Below are 19,663 nucleotides of genomic sequence, written 5' to 3'. Positions count from 1 at the left end.
TTCACGGTTCTGGGTTGTCAGAACATGAGTCAGAGGAGCGGCCGCCGCCGCAGCTTTGCTGAGCACGTGCAAGAACCAGACGTCCCTTTGCCCAAATAGTTTTCAGTAGCGGTGCTCACCTTTCACATACCTTGCATGAGCAGACACTGGTGATCCGGCACTTTGCACCAACCAACCCCCCACAAGCCGAGCCAGCACCCGGACCCCCTGCACCTTATCCCTCCTGTAGGCCGCCCCCGCCCCCGCCCCCCACCTCGCCTCCTTCTCCGTCGACCCCACAGGATTTTTTCGCGAATTATTGCGGCGAAAAAATGTTCACATCGTGCCGGCTCAGCACGTCTTGTCCGGCATATCCTCCCGTTCAGCAATAATAAACGTGAGAGGGGGGTACGCGCTGGGAAAATAAAGCAATCAGTATCAGCCATTGTGTGATTTCCACCACAGAAGCAGAAAAGTGTTGAGACTGCGTTACGAAAAACAAGCACGAGGGGTAAGGAAACACCCCCGGAATAGCAAGAGACACGGCTCCAGCTAAGATTAGTTTTCTTATTACTTGACAGTTTTTTTTCCTTCTTCCCTCCTCTATCTGCATTTTTCATGTCTCAAAAATGTTTTTCCGCTTGTGACCTTTGTGCTTGTTTGTTATCGGCACGTCCGTCCAGAATGTGTGATTTACCTGAAGCGGGGAAACTGTGGCCCCTTTGTCAGAACACAGCACAACTCCTGGTTTATTTTGTCACACTATAAAGATGGCAGGCTTCGGTTCTGCGGCGCTGTTATTGTTTCCCCCCGGCTGCTAAACCCGTCTTCAGACGGCATATAAACACGTCAGACGGAGCCAACATTCTCAAGTTTTAATGACGTTCTTTTTGCTTGATTAGCTGCTGTGCAATGAGACAAAGAGATAGAGCAGGAGATAAAACACCTTTCACCTTCAACTGCACATCCACCGGGATCCTCCAGATGTCAAGATTCAAAGGAGGAAAGCATTTGCAGATGAGGACAGTTTGGTAAAGATAACAAAAAGAAAAAAAAAGCGATTAATACTTCTGGGACAAACTTGCACGTCTCATTTCCCAAACCATACGTTCAACCCGTCGCTCTGCGATAACAGATTCTATTTGTCTTAACCCAACAATCCTGTCTTCATTTTGCACTTTTGTCTTTCTCCGGCCTCTAGGGAATCTGCCATATTCCGCCATTATTAATCTCTCCTCCCTTTCAGCATTCCCGTCCCGGTCGACATTCCTCCGCGCCATATTCCCACATCTGCACCTAAATCATCAACTGGAAACACAAAAGTCGGTGACAGTTCCTCAGAAACATTGGCACAATGATGCACTTTCTCATCGGACGATTCGCAGGCCCACAGAAAAAAAGGAGCTTGCACTGATTTTATTTTTCGTTTCCTTCTTCCACAAGCGACGTGAGCAGCTGCTGTAAACATATGCTGCGTCTTCGTATGTGAGCTATACCGTGAGCAGCACACCGCCGCCACCGCACCCCGCTGACCACGTTATGACCCACATATCAATTCATACGAGAACAGGCATTTTATAGGCCACGCACCGTGGATCATGTTGACAGCACCGTTATTTAGTGTTCCGTCACTTGGCCGACGCTCAAGGCCGTCGCAATCTGCTGCACTCGGTACAGAGTGAGCTCACAGTCGAGGTTGTTTTGGTTGTTTTTTTTTTATCTTCTCACCAAACACTTATTAAAAAGGGGCAGTGAGCGATTTTAGGAGAAATATAGTTTGTTGTTGGTTTTTGTTTTTGTGTGACCGCACTGGTCGTGGGCTCGGGTTTGAGGGAGATGGACGCGCTTACCACGAAGCCAAAACCCCCGAGACGTAGCGTCTGTTGCTGGCATGTCTCTTAAGGTATCGGGAAGTGATGTTTACAAACTGCACACGCGTCATCGTGTGGTGAGGTCCGCACCATTTGGGTTTCAATTAACAGAGCCAGCGCTGAGCTGAAAAACAGGATTGGCGCAAGTGAGCGTGGAGGAAGTATTTGCAGAATTTTACAAAAAGTGAACTGGATTAAAATCGCATACTGCCCCTTTAACTCGGAGGTGGAGGTTGAAATAATCAGAGAGAGAGAAATAACAACACAATCGACAACAATTTGTCATTAATTTTAAGTCCAAACATTCGCCAGCTCTCGTGGGGTCATCCCTGTTCCCTCAACCCTATGTTCCCTCCACCATACGTTCCCTCAACCCTATGTTCCCTCCACCATACGTTTCCTCAACCCTATGTTCCCTCCACCATACGTTCCCTCAACCCTATGTTCCCTCCACCCTATGTTCCCTCATCCCTATGTTCCCTCATCCCTATGTTCCCTCCACCCTATGTTCCCTCAACCCTATGTTCCCTCAACCCTATGTTCCCTCCACCCTATGTTCCCTCCACCCTATGTTCCCTCCACCATACGTTCCCTCAACCCTATGTTCCCTCCACCCTATGTTCCCTCCACCCTATGTTCCCTCCACCCTATGTTCCCTCCACCATACGTTCCCTCAACCCTATGTTCCCTCCACCCTATGTTCCCTCCACCCTATGTTCCCTCAACCCTATGTTCCCACAACCCTAAGTTCCCTCCACCCAATGTTCCCTCAACCCTACGTTCACATGGACACGCTGCCGTTCTCGTTGTGAGCTTTTAGAGCTTTTTCTTTGTTTTCTATCCTTTCTATGAATTTAATGTTTGGATTTTACACTGCTGGTCGGACAAAGACAACAGTTGATGCCAATTTATTCAAACTAAAAAATGTCTACATATATTTAACAAAAAATAATAATGTTCAATGTGATTGAATCTAATGGGGCAGCGTCAATCAGGGTCTGGAAGCAATATGAAATGAATGGAGAGTGAATTTCGGTGTGATAGGCTACATGGGCTGCGTTCAAATCAAATCAAAATGTTTGAATTTGTTTGGACTTAAACACTTGAGTGCTTCCAGCTCATACTTACGTGACCGCTTCCTCGCGTGTTTTCCTCCTAAACCATTTTCTTAGATCCAGGAAACGGTTCAGCATATTCTGGGAAAACATAGTTTAAATTAATTAAACATTCCTTTACGCAGCCACACGAAGGCATTTTCTTATCAACAGAATGCGTTCCGGCGCGGTAAACATGCTTATTTGGGCATTTTGCGTCGCACTGCTATTATTGTGCTGCTCAGCCAACGCAGCCGGGTTTTTTTTTATTTTTATGCCGTTGGTTTGCTTTCCCATTAGGAGAACGAATAAGATGTAATTTTGTTGAATGATGTTGTCTGTGGCTTCCGGGGGGGGGGGGGGCAAATCATTTGCTGCTCCTTAACTTCGGCCGGGGAGCTGACAGCAAAGACAGGCCTCGTCCGTGACGACGTGAAGATCAGCTCACGACGCGGGATTTGTTTCTGGAGGCTGATAATTGCATCTGGGATGGGTTTTATTTTGTTTTGGGGGGGGGGCTTTCAGACTGACTGACTTAAACTTGCAGCACTAAACCTAAACCCTGAAAGCATCTGTTGTTGGATGTTGGAAATCTGCTAGGTCCATCACAGTCAGAATTGACATCTAGCGTAACCGCCCAATGCTTTTAACTGTCGTTTCGTTTTAGTGGGGCAACGAAGATGGGATGTAATCGTACGTTGCGTGCCAACTTGGGTGGCAGACATCTGCCGTTGTCAACCACCGTCCTCAGACCCCCAATAATCCCACCGTTCTGAGGTTTGGGACCGGCAGTTGAATCGTTTTCCACAAAGTTCAAGGCCTGTATTTGTTGCTCTGACTGTATCTGAGTCAGTTCAGAGTTTCCCCCTCATTCGAGTGAAAGCAGGTAAATAGCTGTACGTCTGTACAGTCCTGTTTAGTTTTTTTATGGGTTTCCAACTTGCATAACCATGAAATATTCCACATGTTCCACATCAGCTGTCGGTGGGTATGAACTTTTTTGGGGGACTGACTGTAGAGTAAATGTACCAGAGATTATAAGTGTTCTCATTATAACAGTTGTGACTTTTATGGCACATGTCGAGCTGCTGTTACACAATGCCCCCCCCCCCTTTTTTTTTGGCGATAATGGCCCAGCTTTTATTGGAATTTATTAACTATCGCGTTTGCTTTTAAAACATAACCATTCTTTATTGATTGCTGTAATTGGGCGGGCGCGCTGCAGGAATGAACTCTTCCTGTTATGTCTGTTTTCAATAAATTGATGGAATGAACATGGCCGCTCTCTGTCACTATGTGCATGACATGGTTAGAGAAACATCTGGAGGCAAGAAGAGCGGGACGAAGACGAGGAATGTGCCGAGCGAGAAAGGTGAAGAAAGAACCAAAAAAAAAATAAGTAAACTAGCTGTAGGGTTTTAATCAAGGCAGCTGCATGTGGGGAGCAACCAGAAGGCAGAGAGGTTAGGGTTGGAGCATGTGTTATGAAGTGTTGTGGTGAAGACTGTGTCGTTTGTTTGGGCTGGAGTCAGATATGCCTGGCAGCTCCCGGCAGGAGATCTGGGACCTGCCCAGCGGAGGCTCACTCTAATTGGTCAAAGAGGCAATTCGGTATCTCGGACTGAGCTCGTGCCTGGAGGCCAGGTACGGCATACTCCAGGAAGGATCACAGTCGTGCGCTCGCAGACGCCACCGACTGCCTTTAGGTCAGCGGTCCTCCCACCGCGAGCCAGGCGGAGGAGGAGGAGGAGGCTGCTCAGGGAAGGAGATACAGTACAAGGCGAGACAATCTCGCCCGGTGCTCTCGGGTTGACCAACTCAAGTGACACTTTCCTGAGAGCGGGCCAATTCCAGGCTGCTAAGAGGATCAGTTTCCCCCCTTCCTGTCCTGACACACATACCCAGCTAGGGCCGCTCATGTGTCTTGACACAGCCGCTTCAACCTACCAGCGCTCCACGCTTTCTGAGGGCCATGTGGTCCTGCAGCATGGACGGGATCAGAGAGCGTTTCACTGCAAAGACAAAGTCCTTGCTAAGAGGATTTTGACTCTTAGACCTAACTCTCACAGAGTCTCACTATGACAACGGGTAGGTGAGCGGGCAACGGCCAACGGTGAAGCTCATACAACTTTTGACAGAGTGGAATAGAAATGCTTTTTGAGAGAATTCATTGGGATTTTAGACTAAAACAAGCAAAGGGAGATGGACAGAGAGAAGACAAGCCTGACATGTCCTGAGGAGACGTGGCTAATCTCTGATCTTGGATTGGCGTTGCTTGCACCCAGCACGTTAAACATGTGGTGATGTCACCGCCAGAAAGCTGGGCATGTGTTTCGAGGAAATAGATCCTTTCGAGTAATCTGTGATGAAGATCGGGACAGCGGGAAGAAGGCAGAAATTAGGCCATTTGCTAAAACAGTCATTTCAACCAAACCAAAATAAAAAAAGTAGATAACCACATGTGAAAACCCTTCCATCTCCACTATGCCAAGGAAAATGCATGAGATTACTATGGTTACCGAATGGCAGACAGACAAAGTTAACAACAACAATGACCTGGTGAACATTAGCCTGGGACCCAGATGAATTCTGGGAGCACATTTTTATTTGCTCTGCCAGACGTCGGTCTGGATCTCCTCCATCGGAAAATGATTTCCGAGCGGCAGAAGTTTTGCCGATCCAATCACAACCGTTTATCTGATAATGGGCGGGGTTTATACCGTGACGTGGAGAAAAGCGACTTTAGCAAACAACCAAGATGGCTGCCGCTGATGAACGAGCATTTGAATCCGCTATCTTGTCAGTAAATTCCCTCCCACAAAAACGACAACACTGGTTCACAGACATTGTGGAATCATCCTCACATCATCTCCTCTCTGCTCTAGTCTGTTGCTCAACAGACGTCACGTGATTCGTTGCTCTCACTGGTTGTAGGTCTATGCAGTTACCTCCGGAAGCATTTTGGTACAGTAACTCGTCTCTAAAAGCAGCTCTGCAAACAACTTTGTCCGCATCGATCTTTTCATTTTTAGGGGGGGCGACCCCTTAAGACGTCATTACATCTTATATAAATGGCAGGTTTTACCAGAGGTTTCACTGCGAAGGGGCGCTGCCAAACCACAGAGCACGAGCACAGCCCAATATGTACGAATGCAACAGCGTCCACCCCTGTGTATTTTGACACATGTCGGAGCCTGAACCTGACGCTGAGCAGGTGTGTGCCAGAAAGGGCTAAAAGGCAACATGTCCTGCACACCAGCTGCAGAGTGGCTCCCGATGAACCCTGCCGCCGGCGAAACCTGTGCCTGAGCCTGACGTGCTGTTTGGATAGCGGGTGACTGATTAGGGCCGTGATGCGGAGCCACGACCGCAACGCGCCTTAGCTGCTGCACTCAGGCGGCGGACAGCTGCTCGGAGCAGCACCTATAGCCGCGTGCTAATGGACGCTCGCTGCGCTGCACATGAGCAGCGGCTGACAGGCAGTATAGGAAAAGTTTAAGATGACATCGTCTCTTTAGTTCAACTCACTGGAATTGCCCAGTTTCCCATATTCTGAATTTCCCATCTTGGGATCAATAAAGTATCTATTCATCTATCTATCTATCTGGATTTATTTGAAAAGCAAGAACCAACACATCTTTTCTGCTCGACAAGATTAAGATTATATAAGATTAACAAAAAACGTGGACAAATGCATCGATCGATACTCAATCTACTTTGGAAAGCTTGTTAGCTCAACCTTGAAATCATGGTTAAAAATAAAAGCATTAAAACATTGAAAGGAATTCTTTCACTGTACAATGGTGCACAATTATGAGAATCCACATTTGAGAAGCAAGAACCATTAAAGTTTTTTTGCTTGATAAAAATCAACGAAATTGTTTAGTTGTCAGGTAATATCAGGTAATTCTCAACTTTTAAGAACTAGTGTACATGAAAGGTGTTAAACCAAATCCTAATCTTAAATGTATAATCTGTGCCTGACGTATTTATTATGGCAAGAAACTGGAACGCCTCTTGAGTGAATGGGATCCTCCACAAAGGAGCTACACACTTTGCTGAGTGTTTGACACTCAGGAATAGTTCTTCTGTGGATTTGCTTCTTTAAATTACAGTGTGCGTGTGTGTGTGTGCGTGTGTGTGTGCGTGTGTGTGTGTGTGTGCACGCGCTTACTGTATGTTCATACTCACACACGAGTCCCTGTGCTCCTCGCACCAGTGATTCTGTAAAGGGCATGTTGGGCTCTGCAGATTGTTTTAAGTGAATAGAGAGAGTGGGGGTTTGTGTGTGCGGTGAGAAATTAATGGTTCCCCCGTCTTATCGCTAAGAAGAGAATCTGAGCGAGGCGGCAGCGGCAGCGGGGGGTTGGTTGCTGTAAAAGGTTGGTAAAGTAAATACACCGTGCTCCTCTGTCAGCAGTGGAAATAGAGAGAAGAATGAAAATGTAATCTCACTCTTGAGCTTTTAAATCTGCCCCCCCCCCCCCCCACGCGAGACCTTGAGAAACAACTCACTTCCCATCAAACAGCAGATTAATCTCGTGTAACTCATGCGTGGTCACATCCCGGTCTTCTCCTCTCTCGCAGTGCTGGGAAGGCTGTGTGGGAGAGTCCGGCGGGGGAGGGATGACAGGGGAAGGACGGGAGGAAGGGCTCAAGAGTGTGCGCATCACATCATCTGATTTGTAGCGGCGCGTAGTGGAGGTGGGGGACGCAATAATAAAGATGCCGGGAGTGAGTGAAAGCAATATCACCGCCTGGGTCCACGTCCCTCCGCAGGCCTGACTCCACATCACCTGCTCTGCATTACAAGGCTGCCGAGCCGCTGACAGCGGAGTCTGGAGGGCCGGCGTTCAAAACGGTAAAAACTGAACAGATTTCAAATTGAGGTAATCAGAGACGTCAATGAAACGGCAGACGGCTGACAGTGAACGGCATGCGGCCAAAACATGCACGCGGCATATCGAAGTGCATTGTGCCCAAAAAAATGTGCTGCTGCTGCAGAAACGTATGAAGCGGGAGAAGAGGTCTGGTTTTCCAAACGTCTCGCTCACCCTGCTTGTAATTGCCAGTTGGCGATGACATGTAAGTGCTTGTATTTTTCTGTTTGCTAACTGCAGTCAAATGCAGACAGTAGCTCCCATGAGATATCATCTGTATTCACATGTTCCGGCCTGTCTTAGGCTCTGTCCACATCACTTTTGAAATGTTGATGTCCGGCATCCTCGACGTTTTTGAGCCCCTCAAAAATGAGACTTTTGGAAACCATGCTGCCCCTGTTTTAGTTTCAGAACTCCCGGGGGTTGCTTGTTGTCTTGGACACCGTTTTGCAATCATGAGGTCACAGTGACCTTGAACTTTGACCTCCAATTTCGAATCAGTTCAGTCCCGAGTTTGTGCTACGATGTAACGAAACCTCCTGCGGGAATCCCTGATGAATTCACAAAACATGACTTCACGTTGACCTTGACTTGAGACAGCTCAAAGCCAAAATCGAAAGCGGTTAATATTTGAGTCTAAGCGAATGTTTCCGCCCAGATTTTAAGAAATTCTCTGACGTTCACGAGAGTAGGGACAGATGGACATCTTTAAAAAAAACTAACGTCTTTGGCTACAGCTGATGCATAAATGTGGTTTAAACTGTGAGAAATTTAATTATTGATTGATGTTTTAATAAAACAGAAGCCATATTACTCTAACCTAAAAAGAAAAAATATCTCTGAATTATGGTCTGGTTCTAAATTCAAAAAACAAGGCTCAGTCTTTAGGATTAAAAATCTGAGAACATAACTTATGATGACACTAGGCTGAGCTGGGATTGAGTGCAGTCAGAGATACAGGGTGTTTCTGTTCACCATGAACAACTGGTACATGTCAGATTCATATTTCCTGACCATATAGTCTAATGTATTTTTGCCACGGCCACCCGAGAAATTCCTCATGAGAACTTTATTTCTCACACAAAATATTTGGGAGCTACTTGACATAATGTAGCAGAGAAAGTGGAGTGTGAGAAATCAAAAAAACACACACACAAACACGCACGCACATACATATCCTTTCTTGGAAAGCCACAAGTTTCTAATTATATTCTGGGTTTCAAATAAAAAGCGTTTACAGCCAATTCGTTTGCGTAAATGCCATTCCTGTCTGCGTGGAGAGATGTAACCCCTTCTACGCTCGAGACAATAAATAGTTTATTGCTTTTATTTGTCATGGCTTTATGTTGTATTGCCAAGCCCTCAAAAGAATCGGGGAAAAAAGCATATTTTCCCCCACTAATGACTGTGTGTGATGTACAGAGTCTGTCTTTGACATGGGGGTGTCTCTCTTTCAAACCGAGCGTAATTAAAACCTCTGGAGCTGCGACACATTGCACAGAGAGCACACTGCGCTTCCCAGAGACGCTCTGCTCTGCGGTTCGGGGGAATGATGCTGCTGAAAAAGTCGGTGCATGAGAAAGAAAAAAAAAAAAAAAAGGAAAAGCCTGGAGGTTTCCTTTTTTCCGAGCGCACGGACGCACGCACGCACGCACGCACTCGCGCAACCACGCACAGGGGTCAATGATATCTGAAACAAACATAATGATTGGCTTTGACACACTTTCAGAATCAGATACAAGGGGAGAAGAAAGAGCATATAGATTGGCTCGGCGGGGAACCAAAGAGTTAGTCGAGCATGAGCTGTTCCCTGCCGAGCAGAGAAAGAACAGACTCCCCTCCCTCCTTTGTCCCTGCTGACCCTGAATGCTCGCCGAGTGATTTCAACAGGTCACAAAGGAGCAGGAGTTCACACTTTTTTTTTGACACCCCTCACCCCTCTCACTTCATCCTCCTCCTCCTCCTCCTCCTCCTCCACCCTCTCTCCTTCGCTCTGTCTCTTTGCCTTTTGTCTGTCACTCTTTCACTCTCTCTCTCTGTGTGTGTGTGTGTGTGTGTGTGTGTGTGTGTGTGTGTGTGTGTGTGTGTGTGTGTGTGTGTGTGTGTGTGTGTGTGTGCGGAGGAGAATGAAAAAGAGCAAAGAGGTGCGGAGACGGAGTTTCTGTTTCGGGTCCCGGTCAAGTGATTTCTAATGACACGCTGCTCTCGCAGCGCCGCAGCGTGTATTTTAGAGTAAACGAATCAGGCGGTACATGGCCTCATTAAGTTGAAAGTGCCGCTCTGCGCCGCAAAAGTACATGTTGCTCTGGAGCCGAGGCAGAGCTGCAACTCCAACACACACACACACACACACACACACACACACACACACACACACACACACACACACACACACACACACACACACACACACACACACACACACACACACACACACACACACACACACACACACACACACACACACACACACACACACACACACACACGTGCACATTGGGAGTGTGTGTGTGTTTGGCAGTGTTCATAATGGAAGTGAGTGTTGAGCAACAGGTCACCTGAGAAATAATCTTGTATTTTTATATTAAGAGGACTTGTGTTGGTGGCCCCGCTTTTAGTTTGAAAACAAACTTTTTTTCGACTACACGGGCAGAATCTGAGATTTTTGGCAACTATGATGCTGACAAACGTGTTCGATTCCCGATTAGGTCTTTAGGAATTTTCCAAATGTTTTTCCGTGGATTGTGAAGGTGCTCTTTGACTTGTTTCCGAGTTACTAATAGTTCCATCCATCCATCCATTTCCTTCCGCCTGTGCAGGATCAGGTCGTGGAGGTAGCCGGCAGTGTTCCAGACATGCCTATTCCCAGCCACGCTTTCCAGCTCCTCCTGGAGGATCCCGAGGCGTTCCCAGATGAGATATGTATTCCCTCAAGCGAGTTCTGGGTCTATACCTCAAGGTCTTCCTCCCAGTTGGAACATGCCTGGTAAACCTCCACAGGAAGTCACCCAGTTGGTGTCCTGACAGGATGCCCGAACCACTTGAGCTGACCCCCTTTCGACGCAAAGGAGCAGTGGCCCTACTCCGAGCTCCTTCCGGATGTCCGAACTCCTCACCTTATCACTAAGGCTGAGCCCAGACGCCCTACGGAGGAAGTTCACTTTGGTTGGATCTAATGGTTGCCTTGCACAAAACCATCTTGCTGAATCAACAACACAGGTACCGTTAGGGTTGGGACGATGCCGCGTACCGCACACCCGAGCCTGACGTGCACCTCACCAGAAATCGAACCACACTTTGCGTCAACCCACACCAAAAAGCAATTGGTCCGCTTCCACGTCAACGTGTGGCCAAACAAGTGCACAAAACCTTGTCCTCCTTCCGGGTCAATCAGTTCACATCGTCGCACACATCATACCTCCTCCAACATCTTGCAGTAATGTCAGTAACCAACATCTCCGACACAATATGCTCAGCTTTAGTCGCCAGTAATTACAGAGGGACACAACGGCGTTGGCTGCTTACATCGGTCAACTCTTATGTAATTTTATTGATTAGGATTCCCCCTTAGCCTCATCTGGATGCTACCTCCGAAAAACATCCAAGAAAAGCAGATATATCCAAGAATCATTCAACAAAGTCATATGAAAACACTTACTTCAAAGGTTTTGTTTTTCAAGTCTTATGATATCATCCTGTCATTGGATTGCAGGACAAACGTCTAAATCAGTTCTGTCGAAGTCAAAAGTCTAAATGTGATGAAAAAACATTTTTTTTTTGCATTCTGTGCAAGAAACCACATGAGGAGGAGATCAAGGAACATTTACATCACTCAGCCCCACGCAGACACAAATTCACATCATATACTCAAACACCCCGAAGCACACGGGGAAGTCATCGTATTTAGCTGCGTCATAACAACATTGTTTATGAGGCACTTTTTACATTACTGGGCTTAATTTTACCGACGAAAGAAAAAAAAATGAAACGAGTAAGAGGAAAAAACGACGTCATGTGATGACGTGTGTGAGCCAGATCAAAAGTGACGTCTCACGGACAATTTGCGTCGCAGCGGGATGCTTGATAATGATCATATCTGTCCAATAATGAGCACACAGACACCGTGTTCCTAAGGCCAAGAGTTAAAAAGAAACAGAAACGGCTCACAACCCCCTTTTGATCCCCCCCAAAAAAATTGGCCTCAGGATAAATCTAATCTGGTTTAAACCACAAACAGGCCAAAGGAGGGAAAGAGGAAGAATTTATTGCATTGATAAATTTCAGCTCTCCATTAGTGGCGGTCCTGACGATTGTGAGGACAGATTGATAACATTGATTTTTTTCTTTTTAGCAGCGTGTCACAGTCACCTGACTGGCGACGACTGGTGGAGAAAGATCAGGAGGTTTCAGCGGGCCAATCGCAGCGCAGCCGCGCGGTCTGTCAATCACCGCGCCGCAACCAATTGTTTAGCCGGCAGCTGGGCTGAAGTCCGACCTCCATGGGCCGCAGTCGAAGGGTTAAAAAAGAAATTCACTATGGTCAAATCATCTGCTGGGTCGATTGAGAACAACAGGGAAACAGATTCATTATTTTGTTCCTTACAATGTAACACACGGGAGTATTTCCTCTGTCACAATGTAGATAACTTAACCAAACAATAAGCATTTATTTGTCATATATCTGACCTTTATTCACAATTTATTTGATTATGTTACATATAAATATGAAGAAGGAAAACAGAGAAAAGGGGATTCCGCCACAGCAGCGTTTATTTGTTTAAGACCAAAAATTTAAACCATGATGAATCTCATTATGTCCTAATCTTTTTTTTATCGTCTCCTATCCGTCATAATTAATTTTCCTTATCCAATTCAGACACTAAATTAACAAGATAAAAGAAAACACACACAAGACAAAAAAAAAAAAAAACTTGAATGAAAACCAATGCCTGTGTCACCAGGGTGCAACCGAAGAGAGAAAGAAAAACTAAATTCCAAAGGTCGGAAACACATTGATTTACTTAACCATAATTTTAAACAGGATGGTTGTTTAAAAATATCGAAATATTTTTCAAATGAGTCTTGGCCGGAAAGAAACTGGATGGAAGCAACAAAAAAAAGGGAAAACCAGTAGCTGCTGGACCAGTCGATGAAGTCAATTCAAATATCTTGAACATTGGTTACGTTAATATCTTTAGCCAGGATGAGCTGGTCTGAATCTCTTTTATGGAATGTAGGCAAAATGGCAGCATAGTGTTACATTGGCTGACGAACCAACGGAGGCGTTATCAATGTTATTAACTCCCCATGAAGCAGAACAACTTTCCAAGCTGTGGCCATCAAAGGGTTGACCCCTCTTAGCCTCAGCATGTACTGTATACAGTAACACGCAGATCATTAAACACACATTAGCCACGCATGCAGTTGCTCCTCGCCCCCCCTTCTTTGCATGTCGTTATTCTAACACCCCCGCCTTCCCTCCTCTGCGCTCTCTGCTCCACCCCCCCCCCCCCCCCCTCCTCCTCTTACCTATATGTGGCAGGTGGGACGTAAAAAATGCCGGGCGGTCTCGAGCTCAGGACATCAGATCAAACGGATGCATCATGGCTGAGTCACTCGCCGCAGGCTCGGTGTCGAGCGCTGCCCTGCATCATCAAACACCCGCTGGCACTGAGGGGGAATGGATACGCAGCGGTCACACAGGAATGTAATCAAAGTGTCGTTTCATAACGTTGGGACACTGCGGCCCTTTACCTCGCATGTCCTTCTCCCCCGTCACTGTTTGTGTTGATGCGTGCCTGCTTTGATTTTTGGAGGGCGGCCGTGTGTTGAGATGAATGTGCGTGCGTTCCTCTCTGGTCGTTACACGAGCCTCGCTGCATGCCTGCATGCTTTTGAATGTTCTTCGGTGAGAGAATGTCTGGACTGCCGCTGGTGGTGCTTTGTCATTCCTGCGGAACATACACAGAGAGCTGACGCAAGAGTGGAACTTTGGGGTTAAATTCTAGATGTGAGAAAAAACCTCTCGACAGTCAAAATGATACTCTGACTGAAGAAAAATCTCCAAAGAAGAAGAAGTCAAAAATAATTTATCTGAAGTTTAATTTGACCAGTGGACCATTTGTCAAGTCCATGATGATTCGCTCCAAACAGCCAATGTACAGACGTTAGCTTTAAGCTGTTGCAGTCATCACCAGTGTATGTGTCCGTGTTCATCAATAGCTGCTAGCCAAAGTCCAGAAATGTTCCTGAACTTTTCCGAAGGGGCTGTATCGTGAAAACGCAAATGTTGCTAGGGAACTTTTCCCGCCAGCCCCCCTCGTAAAATTCCCAGCGAACGTCCGAGTGAGCCCATGTGGGAATAGAGCAGGAAAGTCTCATTCACCAACGTTCACGACGCTCTACCCGGGTGCCAACCCTCTCCTGAATGTTCTTGAAATGTTTCCATCGTGTCACGGTGTGAACGCGTCTTACCTCGGACAATCTCTTGCCGTGTTCTTCATATGGATTCAAAGGTTGGCTGGGAGGGAGTTGCAGCCCCAGGTGACGGACTTGAAGAAAGTTCGTCACCTGTTTTTAAGTGTTGGAAGATCCAATCATCCCTAATGTCATGGAAGAGAGCCACTAAAACAAATGGAATGATCAAAGTTCAAGGTGTATTGATTGATTCACACCCGTCAGCTCATGCATCAAGTAACATGCCAGAAAACTTTCCACCTTAAGAGTTGCCGGCAGCTGCCGGACGCATTTGAGCGGCGAAGGGAATTCAATGTTCCTTCATCATGTTTGGGATTGGTGTTATGGTGTTACCAAGCCTTTGAGATAACAGAGGATGTGAATCACAGACATGTGACACATCATCTCTGGCATCCATTGAGGACGGTTAGGCATGTTTTCCACGCTCATCCTCCAAAGACGTTAGTCACCCGACACAGAAGGAAAAGGACCGGAACGAGAGAGAGCCAGGGAAAAGGGTGAGAGCTGAGTGATGGCAGGATAAGAAGCGAGGCGACTACGCTGAGTAAGACGAGACTTGAGGTCGCCGGAAGGTTTATCATCTCCTTCGCGGAATAACCTTCACATTCTGCGAAGTGTTTCAAGGGGAGCATTTTCAGGAGTTGGCGGGTGTGTCAATTAACCGGTCACCTTTCATGGCTGAGGCTGAGGAGAGCGAGCGGGGGAAAGTGCGACAGTCCTGGCAAGTGAAGAAATGTGAGAAAGGGGGAGGTTAATATGGTCGGAATCCAAAACAGTCGAAAAATCTGAACGCCCCGCCACGACCGAATGCCTGCGACGCTTTGAAACAGCGCCTCTCCATATCATAACACACGTAGACAGCGTCAGGCGTGCACATACTGTACACTACGCTTACACAAATGCCATGAACCCTCGTTGGGCGGGTGGAGGAGGAGGGTGACACAGCGGGCGAGAGGGCGAGAGAGCGAGCTAGTGACCGAGCGACCGAGCTCGGGGGTTTAGACGGTGCCATTTATAAAGCGTGGCCCTCTGCCTGCCTCGTAAACTCGGCATTATTCTGGGAAAGCAGGAAACCGGCTGGACTTCAGGAGAGAGAGGGAGACTGAGTGAGAGAGAGAAAAATAGCCCTTCTCCCACCGCTGCTTCTCTTTACAGTGTTCCCTCTCTCGCCCAATCTTCATGCCTTCAGAGAAATGTGCTTCCTCTACGAGAGCATCCCGACCAGCTGCATCACCGTGTTGTTTTTTTGGGGGCTGCAACTGACTTCGACCACAAGATCCTGCAGCGCATAGCGAACAGGAGGTCCCTCCCCTCCCCCTGTGACATTTACACCAGCCCGCAGAGCAACCAGCATCAAGGGTGACAAAATACTACTTTAAGAATCGCTGCTAATTACTCATCTTGTAGACTTCTAAACCCAACTAACTCCCTGCTTAACTTATGAATATTTGAATTCTCTGGGAGAAACGCCATTTTAATCAGCTGTATTTCAATTCTGTGAGAGAAATTAATTTCAACGTTGTTCCTCTCCAGAGGTTGAGCCGTGGTCTAGAATTCCCAACATAGCCAAGAATTACACACACACGTACTTGGGTACTAAAGAAATTCTGAGAGAAAAGAGAAAAACCAATCAGGTAAAGCAAAAATAACTGAAACAGAAATTCCGGCCACCACTGAGACCTAATCTTAACTATTCAATACCATGACGCTTCACAAGATTATGCTTGAGTTAAAAATTCCTACAATAACTATTAAATTGAGTTCTGCCTGCGGAGAACGGTAAGAATTATTTTTGATGATTCCGGGTCATAGATGTGGTGGGATTTCTCCCAGTGCTCACAATGGCCAGTCCGACTAGTCTGGCGCCTTCTTCACGACTTTAGAGATCTTTCATGTTATTGAGTAAAAAAAAAAAAAATGCTTTTATTCCTTATGAAACTGTTGCAGGACCAGGTGGCAACCCACCGGTTTGTGAGCTGCCATTTTGAAGCCACGAGTTTTGCATGAAACTAAAGACTGAACCATAAACTCCTCAGGAAATTGTTTAGGTTTAAATCAAGTAAGAAGAGTCATTTTCTTATAGAGTCGCCCTCTGCTGGTCATTACAGAGAATAGAGGCTTTAGGCACTTGGTGACCCGGTGACGACGTCCATTTTTATATACAGTCTGTGGGCAGAACAGATTCAATGGTGGCAGGTAGAATTAAAAAAGTCAGTAAATCTGGCAGCAAATTGGGAACACAACCTGTAAACACCCCCCCCGATGATGGAATAGAAACAGTTCACGCTAATCCACTTTGAACAAGCACCAGGAAAACAGTCGGCTGGACGACCAATAATGTAACTTCATCAGTCAGGAACTTGTTGAGTCTCGCAGTCCGGCCAAAACATTTCATAAACAGAGCTACATGAAATCCATGAGCACATTTTCCAACAGCGAGAGTCTTGAAAGATTGTAGATCACTGCACCAGGTCCACGTCTCACAGTATTGGTAGATTTGATTGGCTAATAAAAAGGTCAAAGTTATGTTGACGAGTGCTTTAATAAAGCTGTGACGCTGCTCAGAAAGTAAAGAGAATGTATGAATAACGACGTTCGGGAACGAGAAGTACGGTTGACGTCTCTTTCTTGCTTCCCCGGCTGCAGCAGGAGGTTTATGTTTAGACATTGCAGACTTCTCCAACAGGGCCAAACATAAAGCTCCCTCTGCCTCTCTGCATGGTGAATGTGTCAGCGGAGAGTTATAAGCCCCGCCCCCCCCTCCCGCGCCGCCACCCCCACCTACTCCTTTGGCAAGTGGCAGTCAGTCAGCTGATTTGTGCTGCTGAGGGGATTTGGTGTTCCACGTAGGCTATTTAAACACCTCTCTCTCTCTCTCTCCCTCCCTTCTCTTTTCCACTCACTCGCTCTTTCACTATCTCGTGCACTGTCTCTCTTACATACCCCTCACCCATTCCCCTTTATTGCTCTCTGCACTCCCATGCCCCCTCCCCTCCCCCCATGCCTCTTTTTCTGCTCACTCCTGCCTCAGTGTCCTTCACTGCGTTCATTCACTCCACTGTATCTGTGTCAGCTCTGTACAGCCGGTGTACCTGGTGTGTGTTCATCTGGTTGTGGAGTTCCCCCCCCCGCCCTGTGTACTTCCTCATTACATGGACAGCTAGCATGGCACGCTAGTACAAACATGGGCTATGCTGGAGCTACAGTTGAGGCCGTGTTGTGAGGCCAGAACACGATAAGAGATCGCAGCGTGATTGGTTGTAGTCTTCTTCGTCGTTTTAAATGGTGGTTGGCAACCAGCGTAATAGGTGCATTATCGGAACCTTCTACTACAGAGTTTTCCCTTTCCCTAGATTATTCCCTTTTTTGTTTTTAAAAGCAATATATTGTTCTTCGTGATAGGTTCCAAAAAAGTTGTCGTTTGATGTTGAATTTAGTGTGAAACATCAATGAAAAAAATGGGAAATTGATGGAAGGCTTGCATGAGAACAAAGACGAACTGGCAAATAGACAGGGAGCACGCAGAGTGAATACACAGGAGTGGAGGTAATTGCACCAGGTGAAACAGGTAAGGGCGGGGCAGACAATCACGGGGCGGGGAAACACAATGGCAGGAAGTGGAACAGATGACAATAAGTGATACAACACGTGAAGCAGTTAAAAATAATGGTACAAGAAACGGATAAAAGAAACCGCTGAAAATTGCTGAAAACAATTATGTAAAAGCCATGTGGTAAAAGTGAGTTCTGAGACTGTTCCAAAACTAATAGATCTGATCAGCTGTCACATCTGACACTGAATCTACTTTAGAAGATCGCACTAATGCGATTACACGGTTCACGTGATACGCGAGCGAATGGAGCACTCGGTTCCAATAACAAGCATCAGTCACGCTGCAATAACCTGCTGCGCAATGTCCTCAAGCTCGACAAAACAGTCGCAAACTGATACAGCGGACACTTTAGTCTCGAAGAGGAACAGCACGTCGGTTTTAAAAAGGACGATGCTGCGCAGCTTCAGGTGTTGTGCAGAACATGCCGTGCTACCGTTGCTACCGTTGCTACTTCACGGGATAACACCCCCAACCTGTATCAGCGCTTGTCACAGCGCCACAGCGGCTACATGACGAGTGTACGGCCAACAATCAGTGACAGTAGTGACGAACACACACGAGAGTTGTTTGAGACTGTTACTCCGTATGAAAATGTCTCACGTGGCACCGTGAGGTGACGAACACCACGACAATTCCCTCGTTAAAGAGACAGACTGCTAACAGAGAGAGAGCTCTCTCCCCTTCTCCTCTTCAACACATCTTGCTCTCTGTCAGTGTGTGTGTGTGTGCGCGCGCTAATTAGAATCGGAAATCAGATCGCAATCGCAATATCTGTTATAAAAATCGCGATTCGATATTTCCCCCCAAATCGTTGTGACATCGAATGACATGCAGGAATCGATCAGGGCGTCTGGGAGTCAAACCAGAGACTTGCTGCTTGAGGGAATGTTTGCCCATGTGGTATTCGTCTCAACCATTCGGCTGTCGGGTCGCCCCCAAATTACATGTTTGTCTGCAGTGGTGTAAATGTTTTAGTCACACCAGCATCATCGCTGCGTCAAAAAAGCCAAACCCCTTACTTAGTTTCAACAAGGCAACTATAGGCGAGCACAGCGGGGGGTCCTGGTGCAGAGGGCTCCGACCAAAAAAACACTTGGGTGTCTCAACAAAAACACAATGAAACTACCATGGAAAGCAAACATTCAAGGTAGATGATGTAGAAATGTTATTGCTCTATTTCTGCTGTTGCCACAACCAAAGGATAAAACTAGAATGGCACTCGGTAGAGTCACACCCCTGCCAAGGCCAAAACGTCCTGAAATTCAATCAAGCCACATATAATCTCACACACTCAAAGACATCCATGCATTATCTATATCGCTTTATCCTTTTAAGGGTTGCGGTAGGGCTGGGCTGGACACTGGGTGAGAGGCGGGGTACTGTACACCCTGGACAGGTCTCCAGCGTATTGCATGGCCAACATACAGAGACAAACAACCATCGACTCCTACATTCACACCTATGGTCAATTTAGAGTCTCCAATTAACCTAACCCCAATCTGCATGTCTTTGGACTGTGGGAGGAACCCTGGGAACCTGGAGAGAACATGCAAACTCTACACAGATGAGCCTTGGTTGGTTGGTTTGTCCAAACCAGGATTCGAACAAAAAACCATATAAGTTGAGACGTCAGTGGTTACAACTCTAGGCTCTGGTTGGTTCGCTCCCACACATAGATATCGGGCCTCTAAATGTCAGATTTTTTTTGTCAAGATCCATGAATTGTTGCCTGGGAAATTGGTGCAAATG

At 46.7% G+C, this 19,663-nt stretch overlaps 1 protein-coding gene across 4 annotated transcripts in view; it reads right to left on the bottom strand.

Moving 5' to 3' along the window:
* LOC118317720 (insulin-like growth factor-binding protein 3) overlaps positions 1-19,663 on the bottom strand; it is a 52,762-nt gene that overhangs the window by 19,695 nt on the left and 13,404 nt on the right. For 2 of the 4 annotated variants that reach the window (XM_047336789.1, XM_035646643.2), the window contains exon 2: positions 2,979-3,046. The exons of 1 other annotated variant lie outside the window; for it this stretch is intronic. In XM_047336789.1, coding sequence (XP_047192745.1) covers positions 2,979-3,046 — 68 coding nt within the window. Of the gene's footprint in view, positions 1-932; positions 2,273-2,978; positions 3,047-19,663 lie in introns of those variants that run through there. One more of the 4 variants, XM_047336790.1, reaches the window with a different exon arrangement.

The sequence above is a fragment of the Scophthalmus maximus genome, chromosome 13, assembly GCF_022379125.1.
Source record: "Scophthalmus maximus strain ysfricsl-2021 chromosome 13, ASM2237912v1, whole genome shotgun sequence".
Classification (NCBI taxonomy): domain Eukaryota; kingdom Metazoa; phylum Chordata; class Actinopteri; order Pleuronectiformes; family Scophthalmidae; genus Scophthalmus; species Scophthalmus maximus.
The sequence above is the reverse complement of the archived record's forward strand: the minus strand, read 5'-3'. Positions and strand labels throughout refer to the sequence as shown.